Source organism: Dissoconium aciculare, assembly GCF_010015565.1.
Source record: "Dissoconium aciculare CBS 342.82 unplaced genomic scaffold K489scaffold_16, whole genome shotgun sequence".
Classification (NCBI taxonomy): Eukaryota; Fungi; Ascomycota; class Dothideomycetes; order Mycosphaerellales; family Dissoconiaceae; genus Dissoconium; species Dissoconium aciculare.
This window is the reverse complement of record NW_022984966.1, coordinates 242,782-255,165: the sequence shown is the minus strand read 5'-3', so window position 1 is coordinate 255,165 and position 12,384 is coordinate 242,782. Positions and strand designations below refer to the sequence as shown.

Here is a 12,384-nt window from a genome sequence, read left to right as displayed (position 1 = left end):
CGGCCTTTCCCTTGCAGTTCTAGCAAGGCGGCTCCGACGACACATCAGCATAGGATCCACCTCGCCTTTCGTCGACAGGCTGGCTGCGATCGTGGCTCAACATGGAGGTCACGGCGGCATCAGTCGTCGTGCCAAACTCCGCCAACGACTCCCCCAGTCATGACGGACTGCCACAGCAGCAATATTTCGGGCCAGCCAGTCCTGCTTCTGTGCCTTTGCCGCGCTCGCCGGTCAAACACACTCCGCAACATTCGGTCGAGCTGTTGGATTACATCACGGAGCAAGAGCACGACGGCGGGCCTGGGCGCGCAGAGGGTATCCGCGAGATGGAGACGCCCGCGAAGAGACTCCGATCAAGTAGGACTTGGATCCGTGGAGAAGAACATTCAGACACCGTGGCACGGGACCCTCGGAGACCGCTGCAGCTGTTGGACTTGCCTGTGGATGTGCTGAAGGATGTCGTGAAGGAGGTCACGCACACCAACGATCTCACCTCGCTGGCTCTATGTCACAGCGCGCTGCATCGCCTGGCCACACCGCACATCTACTCCCGCTTCGACATCGTCTGGCCGGACAGCAGCACCCACTCCGAGCCTCGATCCGGGGTCGATGCGCTGACGTATGGCTTGGCGACCCTGGTCATGGCGGAGGAAGTCTTCGGCGAGGCGCCACATCAGCGACGAGGCCCCCGATTCGACCGGATACACACCCCGGGCAAAGGCCGAGCATCCGAAATGGCGATCCGACGGCGAAGGGGTAATCACTATGCACAATTCACTCGAAAGTTCTCGCTCGGCAACGGACCCGCAGACTGGGTTCAAGAATATCTCATCACCAAAGAGGGCGGGAAAATGCTGGGTACGCTGGTCGCTCTCGCAGTCGCGCGCATGCGTGCGCTGGAGACCTTTGTCTGGGATATGCCCACGGGCATCTTGCGCGACGTCTGGCTTGCACTGTCCTCGCTGGGCGACCGGGACGACGGGAAAGAGTGTCGATTGGAGAAGCTGTGGGTGCGCTTCCACGACAATACCTCTGTCGATGCCCTGGGATCGCTCGCGGCCGCTCACCCCCCTTCGCTGAACCTTGCGGGCATGCCGCCTGCTCTGCCGACCGCAGACGGAGCACATGCGAGCACATCCTACTCGGATTCCGGCTTCGCTGCATTGGATCGCGTCGAGAGCCCTTCGTTCTCGATTCTGCCGCCAATGAAGAGTCTCAGCGTGCTCGAAATTGACGAGCTCGCATATCTGGACGAGCTTGCTGTGTTGGTCGGGCACTCGGCGTCCAGACTACGCGAGTTGAGGATCGGTATCGCTCGCCATGTCCAGGACAAGAAATGGGTCAAGGTATGGGACGGCGACCTGCAGCAGATCGACCGCGATCGACCGACCACGAGCCTCTTGACTGTGGGTGAAAAACGACTCGGCGGTGTCCTCGGAGTCCTTACCAGTCTGATTTATGATATCCGCAAGCCCCAGACGGAGGTTCTAAGAAGGAGTGACACGGTTCTGGAGGCGGCTCCGTCACACTCAGCTTCTCCACAGCGCAGCACTCACCCTCCGGCATCTGTGGCGTTTGCGTTCCCGGACCCCTTCTCCCCACGAGCTGCGACTTTGGAGAAGCTGGAAACGACTCCGGAATTCCTGACGCACTCACTACCGAAATCGCCTATGAAATTTACAGCTGCGGCAATTCCTGCTTCAGTTTCCGCACCACTGTCTCCCTCTCCGAACGACCAAGCTGAGCTCTCGTCGAAATTGTCATCTGTCGTGATCGATGAACGACTCGTGGGAACTACGCCGCTCGAATCTCACGCAGACAAACTCCTTCCCCAACAAGATCCCTCCAATCTCTGTCAAATCCTACAACTCGAAACGCTCGAATTAGAGCGGGTCCCACTCTCAGTCCTCGTCCTCCAAAAAGCAATCGACTGGACACGCCTCACCACCCTTACGATCCTCAACTGCCAAAACCACGAGCAACTTTGGAAGACCCTCCGTCGGGACTTTGCTCCGACGCCCAAATCACCCATCTATCCTTCCCCGCGCCGCCGTCAAAGCTCTACTCCTCGCAAGACTGGCACTCGCATCGCCCAGATCCCCGACGATGTCCCGTTGGAGTATCACCTCCAGCTGAAGAAAATCCACACCTCATGCGTCTCGTCGTCACTTATCAATTTCCTCAAAGAGACCCTCGCTCCGAATACCCTCGAGGAGCTTTATCTCCAGAATGCGGAAAACACGGTCTTAACAGTTCCGATCGAAGCCATCTATCGCGGTCCCATCCGTCGGCATCGTAGTAGTCTCAGAAAGCTCCTGATTGACAGTTCGGATCTGAGTTATACCGATGCCGGTATGCCGCCCAGTAACAAGTGGCGCATATGGATGCTCACGAGAGAAATCCTGACCTTTGTCTGCGGCGGGAAGATGCCGGTGCTGCGCGAGTTGGGCATGGCCATCGACTACCGCGACTGGCACTTCCTCCTCCAAAGTCTCCCCAACATGCCCCACCTCCGCTCCCTCTACATCCCCTACTTGGCCGACCACGTCCACGGCAGCGGCGTCGACCCGCGTGAACTCGCGCTGCAATTCGTGGACATTGTCGCTCTACGCCCGGAGGTCGAACTCTGCTACATGGGCATCGCGAACAAATGTTTTGAGATCCTCGAGAACCGCCACTTTTCCCCTCGCGGCGGCCGCGACCTCGACGACGATGACACCGATGCCAGTCGGAGTGATCCACAATTCGCCCATCCCGCTGTTGCTGCCGCGGCGGACAGCGAGGAGGACGAGAATCCCGCCGTGGCCGTGCCCACCGGCCAGAACCATCCTCTCCACCATCACCATCACCAACATCACCTCCACCACGCCGCCGTCGCCGCCGCCGCCGAAGACACCGACAGCGACGTCATCTCGGACGAAGAGGAAGCCGAGGACGACGACGATGACGACGATGACGATGACGATGACGATGAAGATAGCGACGTCATCACCATCGACGAGGATCTGGACGATAGCAGCAGCGAAATCTCCAGCGATTCGTCTAGCACCTCCCGCTTGCGCCTCCGCGAGATCCTTTTCTATGATGACAAGGTGGCCATCTTCAAGGCGAGGCATGGGAGGCTGTGAAGTGGAAATAGGCCATGTTTGGGTTTTTGCGTTCTCAAGAGAGAGAGGGAAATCTTCATCTGGAGCATCGAGTCTCCTGTCTCTGCACCTTTGGGGGTGTTTTCGTTTCTGACGAGCGATGAGGGATGATGAATCCAGGGTCGGATGGGATCGGATTGGAGCTGCACGGAGTTTCAGTGGAGGGGTCTTCCCGAGCACGCGAGGATAGGAAACATATTGTAATTGGTGATGGGAATGTGGATGTGGGATTTTCCCCCGGCGGAAATGAGCGAGGGAAATGCGCTTTTTGGTCCGTTTGGATGATCCTTCTCGCGGGCGAGTTGGGAATTCACATGATTTTCTTCTCCATTTGCAGGGGACTATGGTTTATTGTAGGTAAGGCGTCTCGCCTTCTCGAAACATGAAAGGATGCGATATTGCTGCAACCCTCCTGGTTTGGGTTGTTTTGATTTGCTGTGTTCTGAATTCCCAGTCTTTGTGGTCATCTATGCAGAAGATGGGGATGCCTACAATGCTCGACCGCACATTGGTCAAGTTCGTCACTGGCGTGCCAAAGCTCACGACACGAATGGTTGCGTCATCAAATTCTGTGCTTCGTAATATAGACTGATGTATGGTCGATTCCGTGGCTCTCGTGGGAAGAGGTCTGTAACCGCACTACTCGTACAGTACCATCGTCCGGTGTGTTCCCGTCATCCCATCGTCCATTCGCCGTCTATGAGATGTCCATCTTCTCGCCCACGCCCGCCTCTCCGTCACCAATGTCCTGCACCACGACATACTTGCTGATCTCCTCCTTGGTGATGATCTTCTGGTTGAGCACCGCCGTCGTTCCCCGCGCGAACTTGTAGTTGCGCATCTTCTTCTCGCGCACGTTGGGCGTGATGTAATTCCTCTTGAGATGGGTCTTCTCCGGCGTGATCACGCACACGTCCACGTTGCTACCGGATCCCAAATCGTTCCAGATACCCGCCTGGATCGCATCCGCGCACAGTTTCACCGCCTCGTCCTCGGTGAGATCCTTCTTCCACGTCGATTCGAACACCGACATGGCCGCCAGACTACCGGATCCCATGGTCACGTAGGGGAGCTTGTCGGTGGACCCGTGGGCGTGCACGGTGAAGAGGTGGCTGCCGGTGGGATCGCAGCCGGCGACGACGAGGTATGCGCCGATGTGGCCTTGGTATCGGAAGAGATGTTGCTTCAGCATGGTCATGACGGTGACGACGCGGGGCTTTCGGCCGGTGGAGAGCGCGTGGAGTTCGAGGTTGGAGGAGATGAGGGCCGTGGTGAATTCGGTGTCGGCTGCAGTACCGGCGCCTGCACACCAGATTTGAGGGGCGATGTAGTGGAGCTTCTCGCAGTTCTGAAGAGAGGTTCCCGTCAATGATGTGTTCATGCTCATATCCCATCGCGCTGTTGGATCTTTGTGTTCTTTCACGAGCAAGAATTCATCTGCATACCTTGTCTGCTACTATCGGACCGCTTGTTGCTCTAGTATCGGCGGCAATGACAACACCTCCATCGTATAGGCAACCGACGATGGTGGTACCGGTCGATGTTGCTTTTGGTAGCGGGACACCTTGAGCGTGTAAGGCAAGATTTCTGTTGTGGTTGCTGAAATCGAAGCCCGGCATGATGTCGATGTCACTATGGATGATCTCTCTCTGTGGTGGCTTGTTGTACGTTGAGCGTCCTGTTCACCACAACACTTGATATTGGTGATACTGTCTTGATCTGAGAGGGTCGGCGATTGAGCAGGAAACCGAACGTTATTGTGGTGGAGGTGTCTTGTTTTGTTGTTGGTACAGTATAATGCTAGGAGGTGGTGTAAGTCGTATGTCTGCTGCTGGCGGTACTGCGCGTTGTGACAGGCGGCCACGAGCTGATGCGGCAATGTTCCTGCTTCATAGGCAGCTACAATATCGTACGCAGTAATGAGGACTTTGTACGGTAGGCTATTTGCATAGAGAGTCGGGTTCACCGTCGGAGACATCGCCGCCTCCGCAACGATGCTGTAAATTCATTATCCGTGCACTGCTTCAGTCCACTCGCTCCGCTCGTGCACCACAACTCAACGTCCACAACGGTTCAACGTCCACGATGCGACTTAATAGGATTGTAGATTGAACGCGTCTTTGTATCCATCACAACATGGCTGAATACGCTGAAGAAGAGGCTCGTATCAATGCTGCACTCCTCTGGCGCGAGGAGACTGAATTTGAGGGCCCTCTGACTACGTTAGCAAAGGAGTTTAGAGTTTCGTACAAGCGACTCCAACGACGCGCTCGTGGATTGAAAAGCAAGTCTACAAGGCAACCAGCTAACAGGAAGCTGGATAACGCTCAAGAAGAGGCCTTAATAACGTGGCTAAAGCGATGTGATAAGATAGGTGTGTCTGCGCGCGTTGTCGACGTGCATAAGACTGCCAATTCGATCCTAGCTAGATGCCACAATCTCGAAGGGCCAGCGCCAGACGTCTCGAAGATGTGGGTCTCACGCTTCATTTCACGCCACCCTGAGTGGTATAAGCGTCCATCACGATCACTTGATGCAGTACGTGCAGCAGCAGAGCAGCCAGGCCGTATTGGATTATGGTATTCTCGCTTCGAAGAGATCGTCCGGACCGAAGGCATACCTCCAGACGACATTTGGAACATGGATGAGACTGGCTTTCGTGTTGGTATGGCACGTACGCAGCACGTGCTAACGCAGCATCCGGAGCAGCGTAATTGGACGCCGAGCTCTAACAATCGCGAGACAGTGACGGTTGTTGAGGCCATTAGCGCAGCTGGCGCAACAATCCAGCCGATGGTGATCCTCCCTGGCAAACGACTTCAAGACGCGTGGTTCACAGAGCTCCATTCAGCTACAATGCTTGCTTTGAGCGACACAGGCTATACAACAGACGCTCTGACGCTCCAGTGGCTGTATCATTGGGAGGAGCAGTCGCGAAGACTCCAGCGTGGCGTGAAGCGATTACTTGTCTTCGACGGATATGGATCTCACTATACCCTCGAGTTCGTCGAGTTCTGTGAGCAACATGCTATTATACCTCTTGTATTGCCGCCGCACATGTCGCATCTTATGCAGCCGCTTGACGTAGCCATATTTCAGCCGTTCAAACACTGGCATTCAGAAGCAGTTGACTATGCTACGCGCAGCGGCTGTATTGACTTCAATAAGACAGAGTTCCTCGCTGCCTTCGAGGGCTTTAGACAGAAGACTATGAAGCCGGATACAATACGTGCTGGCTTTGCAAAGACTGGCCTTTATCCATTCAATCCAAACGTTGTTCTTTCAAGCCTTAGAGAGAAAGCAGCAACACTCGCGCGGCCAGCAACTCCAGTTGATCAGGCTACGTTAGAGACGACGATGATTACAACACCACGTACAGTACGGACTCTGGCACGTACTCAGAGCCAATTCATTGCTTCTGCTCTAGCTGACCAGCCTATAGCGACGCAGCAGCTTCAGAGGATCTTCCGTGGCGCATACGCCATAGCAATCGCTGGAGCTGAGGCTGTAGATGAACTTCAACATACGACGGTTGCCCAGAACGTACGCAATCAGCGTCGCTCGATGAAGCGCCAGTATCTACAGAATGGAGGAGTCCTTACTGCAGCACAAGCACGTCAAGTCATCCAAAAAAGACGTCAAAAAGAGGCAGAGAAGGCTGATAAAGTACTTGCTCGTGAGAAGGTAAAGGATCGTCGTAAACGACTGAATCTTGTATTAAATGTTATAGACATGACTTCGAGGCATTCAAAGGCGGTAATTAATGGCTTCAAACGTCGTTTGATGCCAGTATGGCTCCGTCTAATGCAGGATATTGATGGCAACGAGCGTGCAGAGCGTCATCTCGATGGCGATGATGGTCACGACGAGCCTGTGGACGTTGAACCGTTGTGGACGTTGAGTTGTGGTGCACGAGCGGAGCGAGTGGACTGAAGCAGTGCACGGATAACTGCCTAGAGCTTCCTTAGTGCTGGAGCTCCGACGCGCCTGGGAATTTGTTTGGCTTCACATCTCAAGGATCCATCCTGGCGATTCTTTGGCCGAACACTTCCTTTCACCACAGTCGCGACACAACTCACGCAGACGACGGATTGGCACCTACAGACGCAGAGTGCGCCCAGCGTCTCCGTTATAACAATCATCGTCGCAGCAGGCTGCAGCTCCCTGCCGCGACGTTCTGGGCAATCGCGACAGTCTTTTGGAATATCGTTGGAGACCACTGATTGTATACTGGAGTTACATTTCAAACGCGTCATCTCGCGTATGCGCGCATTCTCAACATGTTCGGGGGAAATTTTGGCAACAGTGTGTCGTCAAATGGAGGCGGAAACACTGCACAATCCATCGCAGGCCAGGATCTCGAAGAGATTGTCACAGAACATCTCGCATTGCAGGCCGCAGAGATCACCTCAGGCGACCGGTTGAAGCTTTTCCCACAACCGTGGCCCTCTGACAAGTTACCTCCGCCAACAGCGTCCCTGCTGAGCATCGCATCCAAGAAGGGCCTTGTTGCGGCTGCAGGTCCAGATTCGTTAGTAGTGGCCAGCACAGACAAGCTACGTGCAGCATACATTTCGCGTAGGAAAAAGAAGGGAGATGGCAGTGGTGTCGCCGAGGATGAACCACAAATCAAACTGCACGAGTCGGAAGCTAAGTTGCAGGTACCACGCGTATCGCATGTCACATTCAACTCCGACGAGACCTGTCTTGTGATCGCGGCTGAAGAGGGTGGAGGTCTGGCAATTTATGACACAAATGCGATCACGAAGGGTGGTCACGAACCAGCGTTTCAACTATCGACGAACGGCACCAGTGTGCGACACCTCCTTCCGAATCCAAACCCAGATCCCAACTTGGCTTACTTCTTTGGTATCGTTCTCTCCAACGGCCAGTTCCTGTTGGCAGACCTCAAGGCGAGAAAGTTGGTGAACAACGCGAGCGGTTCGCCGGTTTTTCACGAGAATGTGGTATGCGCGGCTTGGTCGAAGTTGGGTAAGCAAGTGATCGCTGGTCTCGAAAATGGCAGCGCGGTACAAATTGATCCACAGGGAGCCATCAAGGGCACGATCCCACAGCCACCACAGCTTGATGGCATCAGGCGGGCCCAGTACGAAACTGCCAGGGCACTGCCGATCTCGTCTATCGCATGGCTGTCGACTTATGAATTTCTTCTCATCTATACTCCTTTCCACGGACCACCGGGAGACGACTACCAGCCCAAGGATTCGGTCTACTTCATTGCACAACGCCAAAAAGATCAGCCATACACCTTTCATCGGTTGACATCAGACCCGTGCGCGGCTTTCGTGGAATCTCGAACTCCCGCTCACTTCTTCATCTCGCGACTCAATGACTGGAAGCCATCACTGTCCGATGCGCTGATTGTTGCATCTTCAGCTGCGATAGACGTCGGCATCTTCGCCAACTTCAAAGAGAATGGTCGATTTGTCACTGCAGCAATCAAGGACGAAGGCCGCAAAGCCACTTTACCACTAAGCTATACCGACAATTCGAGCGACACCACTCCTGTTGGTGTAGCTCTCGACTTCAGTGTCCAGGAACTCGCGCCACGGCCCATTCCTACAGAGAGTGATGTCGTACCTGACTCACGAGCTCCTCTGCCGGCACTCTGTATGCTGAACACTGACGGTGTCCTCAGCCTATGGTGGGTTGTGTACGACGATGCTATTCGCCAGACACAACCATACTCGGCCATGACGAAGGCATCTGGCCCCCACCGCACCTACGACTACTACTCTTCAGAGAACGGACAAGCCGTTGGCGGCGTGCAGCAATCGCAACCGACACCTTCCGGATTCGGTGCTCCTGCAGCAATCTCTCAAACGCAGCCAACATCAACGGCATCTCCATTTGGCTCTTTCGGCAGCGGCGCTCCAGCGACTCCTCAAGCCGTCAAGCCCGCCTTCGGTCAGCCAGCATTTGGTGCACCTAGTGCTGTGGGCTCAAGTTTCGGAGGTGCATCCGGCCTAGGCAAGCAGGCATCGGTTTGGGGCAGTCCCAGTCCAGCGACGCCCGCAACTAATGCACCTGCGTTTGGTCAATCTACCTTTGGTTCATCCACCCCGGCCAGCACAACTCCGGCATTTGGCAAGCCAGCATTCGGCCAGCCAGCATTTGGCAAGCCGGCGTTTGGTCAACCAGCATTCGGCCAGCCGTCAGTCCCTGCCAGCGCACAAGGGCCTTCAGTACCGGCTTTTGGCCAGTCCACTTTTGGCTCGGTGGCGTCACAGACCGGAAGCGCATTTGGACAAGCATCAGGTCTCGGGGCCAAGAAAAGCTCCCCATGGGGCTCGGCTTCGGCCCAAACCACCGCCAATGCAGCTCCAGGCGCCCTCCCTGTCTTTGGAAGCTCCAGCTCATTTGGTGCTGCTTCCACAGGGGTCACTGCTAGTCCCTTTGCCGCCGCTGCCAAGGCTCTGGGAAGCGACGGCAAAACATCGAGTCCGTTCGGTAGCGCCAGTCAAACTAGCCCGTTCGCCGCCGCGGGCCAAAACAAATTGTCGACATTTGGCACTGGAGCCCCAGTGGGACAGGCTACAACGTTTGGCACGCCGTCAAAACCAAATCCTAGTCCGTTTGCGCAGCAGAAGCCCAGCATGCCTACCGAGGCGTCCATGGGTTCCACTGCTACTCTAGGTTCGACAGGAAGCAGTTTTAGTTTCGGCAAACCTTCCGGCACAGACTCTTTGTTCAGCAAGCCGTCCCTGTCGAAAGAGGAGACAATGGAGGAGGACTCGCCGACGACCACAAAGCCCGCTGAGCAAACACCGTCAGCTGCGAGCGGATCAGGATCGCTATCTGGCGGTTTCAAACTGGGAACGACATTTAAAGGCGATGGCACTGCTAAAGACGATCTTATCAAACCTGCTAGTGCGGGCGAGAGTCTTTTTGGCAGTAGCTTTGGCAACGCCTTAGGTGCAGCTGCCGCGAACAAGAGTGAGCCTCCTAAAGCAGCATCGCCATCTTTCGGATTCGTCAAAAAGGAACCTGGCACCGAGGAGGATGTCTCACTTAGGAATATCCCAGAGGCTCCAAAGGCGCAACCGCAAGCCTCCACCCCAGCTGCCAAGGCTGATGTTCCAGCAGACCCTCCCCTGCCTCCTGACCCATCTACATACAAGGCAGCAAAACTTCCAGATGATCTTCCTCTACCACCCGATCCATCAAGATACAAAGCTGCGCCTTTACCCGACGATCTTCCATTACCACCGGATCCATTTTCACAGAAGCCCGCGCAAGGGTTGCCTTTGTCTTCTGCTGTGAAGCAGGAAGAAAAGCCCAAGCCGAGTTTCTCGTTTACAACTTCTGATAAGTCGGCAACCTCTGAGGCTCCTATTGTGGGCAGCCCACCGATCGATCTTGGTAAGGAAAGTCTCGTTCAAGAGATTTCGAAGAAGGATGCGACAGAGGACTCGACTTGGGACGATGAGGATGGCTTTGAGGACGAGGATGAAGGAGAAGACGAGGACGAGGAGAATGAGGACGACGATGATGAAGAGGATGAGGATGATGAAGAAGAAGATGAAGAGGGAGAAGAAGGTGAAGAGGAAGATGACGACGAGGATGGTAAGCCTTACCAAGCGAAAAATCCAGCTGCTTTGGCCGCATTCATGCGTCGTGTCACGCCCGCATCTCCAAAAGCAACGTCTCCTCAGGATGATTCGACAACCCCACAGTCAACCTTGAAGGTTAGCTATACTCCTGCTGGGATGCCGCGCACAATTCCCAAAGGCCCAACATTCCCACCTCCTGCCACTCGGCCACAGCTCAGTCCACGTTCACCGAGTCCGCAACGCGCGGTTACCAACCCTGTCAGTGGCAAAGACTTCTCCATGAACCCGGTTCACTCTCAAATGAAAGCTTCCGCTGTCCCGCCTGCAAGGCCAATTGAGAGGAAGGAGGTGGCGGTACCTAAACCGAAAGAGCCCAGTGCAGGCGAGCTGCAAGACGAGGAGGATGATCGCATTAAGGCAATATTAGCAGCGCCGGTGGAGCCCATTACTACCTTGCAGTCATTCCTGACTCACCAAGAACACACAGGCGCCATCAAGACCACCGGTATTCCCGCACAGATTGAGAAAGTCTTCCGCGATATCAACGCTATGGTCGACGTCGCGGGCTTGAACGCACGCCATATTGGAGCCTTTGTCCAAGGTCACAAGACGCTCAGCCACCCTGGTGACAGAACAATTGATGACCTTGAAGATGCGGATGCCTGGGTCTTGGAAGACCTGAAGGACATGCCAAAAATCCTGAGCGAGATGGACAACCAGCTATCAGAGGGAATGCTGCAACGGCCTGAGGCTATCATTGCAGATGCCAAGACTCACGAGAATGATCTGGTCCGATTACGGAACAGAACAAGCGAAATGCGCAAGTTCATCGCGGTACACACCGATGCTGAGCACCTAGCTGCCCAGGAGGCCGCACCACTGAACGCAGAAACCCAAGCTCAGCAAGCAGAGCTTCGACAGCGCGTGCAAAGCGTCCAAAAGCTGCTCGCCGAAGTCGAAGAGAAAATGAGCCTTCTCCGTGCTGAGCTCGCCTCGGCCGCCTCGCGATCTGCTGATAAAACCTCCTCTTCACAGGCCAACGTTCCCACCGTTGAAGCTGTCATGAACACGATTCTCAAAATGACAGCAATGGTCGAGCAGCACAGCGGTGACGTCGACGTCCTAGAGTCCCAAATCCGTCGGCTCCCGCAAGGTCTGGCATCCCTCAAACTCACCGATGGTGGCGACTACGAAGACTCCCTGGTATCGAAAATGCGCAGCAGTCGCTTCAATACTCACGGCAGTCCCTCCGCTACTCCGCCCAGGCGCACAGTCCGCATGGCGGCAAACGGCGACCCATTGGGTATGAGCGGCATGTTTGGATTGAGCTCCTCGCGATTCCGCACACCGCCGTCGGCGAGCATGTTGGGGAAATCTGGCGCTGGCAGTGCGATTTTCTCGCCTGGCGCGCCGGAAAGTGCGAGGAAGAAGATGGGCGATGTTACACAGGAAGAAGTTTTGGAGTGGCAGCGAAGGAAGGAGAGAAGGTCTGCGGTACTCAAGGCTTTGAAGGAGAGGGTTCTCGATAGGGAGACGAGAGTTGTACGATTGTAGAATTAATCGGTTTGATGTAGAAGAAGTATTGTAGAATGATGGTATGACTTGCTTTTTGTCAAAATTGTGCTCTCCGTGAGCGAGTTCGGCGCCACTGGCAACCCTGCAAA

The 12,384-nt window shown here is 55.1% G+C and overlaps 3 protein-coding genes across 3 annotated transcripts; 2 read left to right on the top strand and 1 right to left on the bottom strand.

Moving 5' to 3' along the window:
- Positions 1-101: 101 nt before the first annotated feature.
- K489DRAFT_327019 (uncharacterized protein) lies at positions 102-3,128 on the top strand (the record flags this gene model as incomplete). The annotated part of the gene is made up of 3 exons (XM_033601952.1): positions 102-1,505; positions 1,545-2,727; positions 2,893-3,128. The coding sequence occupies 3 exons, from the start codon at positions 102-104 to the stop codon at positions 3,126-3,128; spliced, it is 2,823 nt and encodes a 940-aa protein (XP_033455758.1).
- Positions 3,129-3,790: 662 nt separating this feature from the next.
- On the bottom strand, positions 3,791-4,854 carry K489DRAFT_89200 (proteasome core particle subunit beta 2). Its single transcript, XM_033609013.1, has 2 exons — positions 4,592-4,854; positions 3,791-4,494 (listed from the first exon to the last, which is right to left on the bottom strand). The coding sequence occupies exons 1-2, from the start codon at positions 4,763-4,765 to the stop codon at positions 3,844-3,846; spliced, it is 825 nt and encodes a 274-aa protein (XP_033455757.1). The 5' UTR covers positions 4,766-4,854; the 3' UTR covers positions 3,791-3,843.
- A 2,572-nt stretch (positions 4,855-7,426) lies between these two features.
- On the top strand, positions 7,427-12,326 carry K489DRAFT_364434 (uncharacterized protein; the record flags this gene model as incomplete). The annotated part of the gene is made up of 2 exons (XM_033602699.1): positions 7,427-10,426; positions 10,496-12,326. The coding sequence occupies 2 exons, from the start codon at positions 7,427-7,429 to the stop codon at positions 12,272-12,274; spliced, it is 4,779 nt and encodes a 1,592-aa protein (XP_033455756.1). The 3' UTR covers positions 12,275-12,326.
- Between the last annotated feature and the right edge of the window lie 58 nt (positions 12,327-12,384).